The 2,106-nt window shown below is 49.1% G+C and overlaps 1 protein-coding gene across 1 annotated transcript; it reads right to left on the reverse strand.

Annotated features, from left to right (window-relative positions):
• Nucleotides 1-20: 20 nt before the first annotated feature.
• Nucleotides 21-1,638, reverse strand: SARC_14793 (hypothetical protein; the record flags this gene model as incomplete). Its single annotated transcript, XM_014291074.1, has 2 exons — nt 21-529; nt 1,450-1,638. Coding segments are annotated over 2 exons (698 nt in total), but the record flags the coding sequence as incomplete, so codon positions are not given.
• Nucleotides 1,639-2,106: the final 468 nt, after the last annotated feature.

Raw genomic sequence — 2,106 nt, forward strand, 5'->3', positions numbered from 1 at the left:
TATATATATATATGCATTGGCCAGTAGACCTACCGAACTTTGCCATCTGAGCCCTGAGCCAATTCGCAGGAAATGTTTCCCTCTCCTCGCCTGAACATCGGCTACACGAACACTGCCTACTGCAGCCATCATCCGACAGTTTTTGTTCGTCTCCATTCAACAGCAGATCATACACCCGTGTCCCGACTTGAGTGCGCGTGTGTGCACTCAACGCTGACCCGTTCTGTGTGGACGAGCATTCTACACCCGAGGCCAGTTCTCTGCTCTCGCTGCGCCGCTCTCCCCACAGACGTGTAAGCGTCTTCATCGCACGCACAAGGCAGCGAGTCACGGTGTCCAGACTACTGCCCAGCGCAGCCAACACGCGGCACATGGCGTTGCGGTGCTGTAACAGCTCACACAGATGAAGTACGACACTGGTTAGGACCGAGACGGATGTAGTGTTGTAGCTACGGACCTTGGCGTGGGTCTGAGGGCTAAGACATTCATCAAGCAGGCGCAGGGCTACTACCAGCACCACGCCAGCATCCTGGATAGATAAAGATGTACGGGATGGGTATGCGAAAGTGGCAGTGCAGATGGTTTCTCGGCGCACTGTGTGTGGATAATTGGCTGGATCATGTGACCAGATAGATGTACAGATTGCAAGCGCGGCTCATGGATTGTGCTGGTATAGTAATGCTACTCAGAACTACTATGACTGCGGAGAAGAGCAAACATGCACAGGGCACAGATGTGTAACGTACTGCTGCAATAAGACACCGGATATATATATATGAAGCGTCTGTGACAGGTGTGGTACGGAATGGGTAGGGAACCACGTGTAGCTTAAGTTTCTCCGATTTCGCCCCATCATTATAGACCAGCCTGAATATTCGGACCTGTCAATTTGAGCTAAGGAAGCAACAATACGTATATTTGAGATACTTGTATACAGACTTGCACTTATACCACTTATAGCTAATATATACAAACAGTTTTGCACAGGACAGTGGTGCAACAAGGAACGAATGTCAAAGTGTGTGCACTAAGCAAGGGTGTATGTAGAAGCACTCGATCCAGCATCCAGGGGTAAGGAGCAATAGCCAAGCCCATTCGAACACTGGATATTGATTGGACCAAACACGAAGATTTAAATTATACCCATCGCCGCGCGATCGTCGCAAGGCTGGAAGTAGCAATTTGCCGAAGATTTTGGAGCACCTGGTTTTCACTCAATACATACACGTGTTGCGTAGCACGTACAGATATTCCTATATCTTGGTACCTGGCATATACGTTTAGATAAAACATGAAGCGGAGCATAAACGATTGCACGATACCCATACACCGAGAGAATGCGGTAGGAGGAAAGGATACACTGGCGCACAGCGAATGTACACACACACACACACAGAAATACACAAACTATCGATGTACTCATCAAGCTTGTAATAGGAATCCACTTACTGGATAGAGGTACGGCAGCACAAAGAACTGCACGACCGCCGAGAAGTTGACAGCCGGAAGAATACGTTGATCAAACAGCAGCTGTGACAGCACACCAACGGCAGCGTCTGTGCGGCGAATGGTGTCAACCCCCGTGTCAAGTAGAGAAGTCGAGGAAGGGCCGGACCTGTTGACGAACTCGTCCAGGATCTGAATGGGAAGACATGAGATAGATGATGAGCCTAGGCGTATACATTCAAGCAACGGATAGGATGGGGGCATGGCATGCTTACGGTGTGATGGTTCCTGTTGGTTCGATGTAAGGATGGTATCGACCCCCGCGCCCAGTAGGGAGATCGAGGTCGGAGTGGATTTGGAGACAACTGCATGTGAGGATGTGACTAGTTGGGAAATCGAGGACGGGCCCTACCCATCGACAAGTTCTTTCAGGATCTGGATTTGGTGCCGACTTTGAGTGTGTATGAAATATTTTGATTTGCATTGACAAGAGTATGGCGTGTGCGATCGAGTGTAATCCCTCAGAATACAATACCCTCACACCCATCCTTATTTACAACATCACACCCAACCTCTATATGTACGCAGCTAATGGTGGAAACAATACAGACCATATCTTGGCCATCACATGCGTGGATAAGCAGCTATGGGTAGACATGC

Source organism: Sphaeroforma arctica, assembly GCF_001186125.1.
Source record: "Sphaeroforma arctica JP610 unplaced genomic scaffold supercont1.5115, whole genome shotgun sequence".
Lineage (NCBI taxonomy): Eukaryota > Ichthyosporea > Ichthyophonida > Sphaeroforma > Sphaeroforma arctica.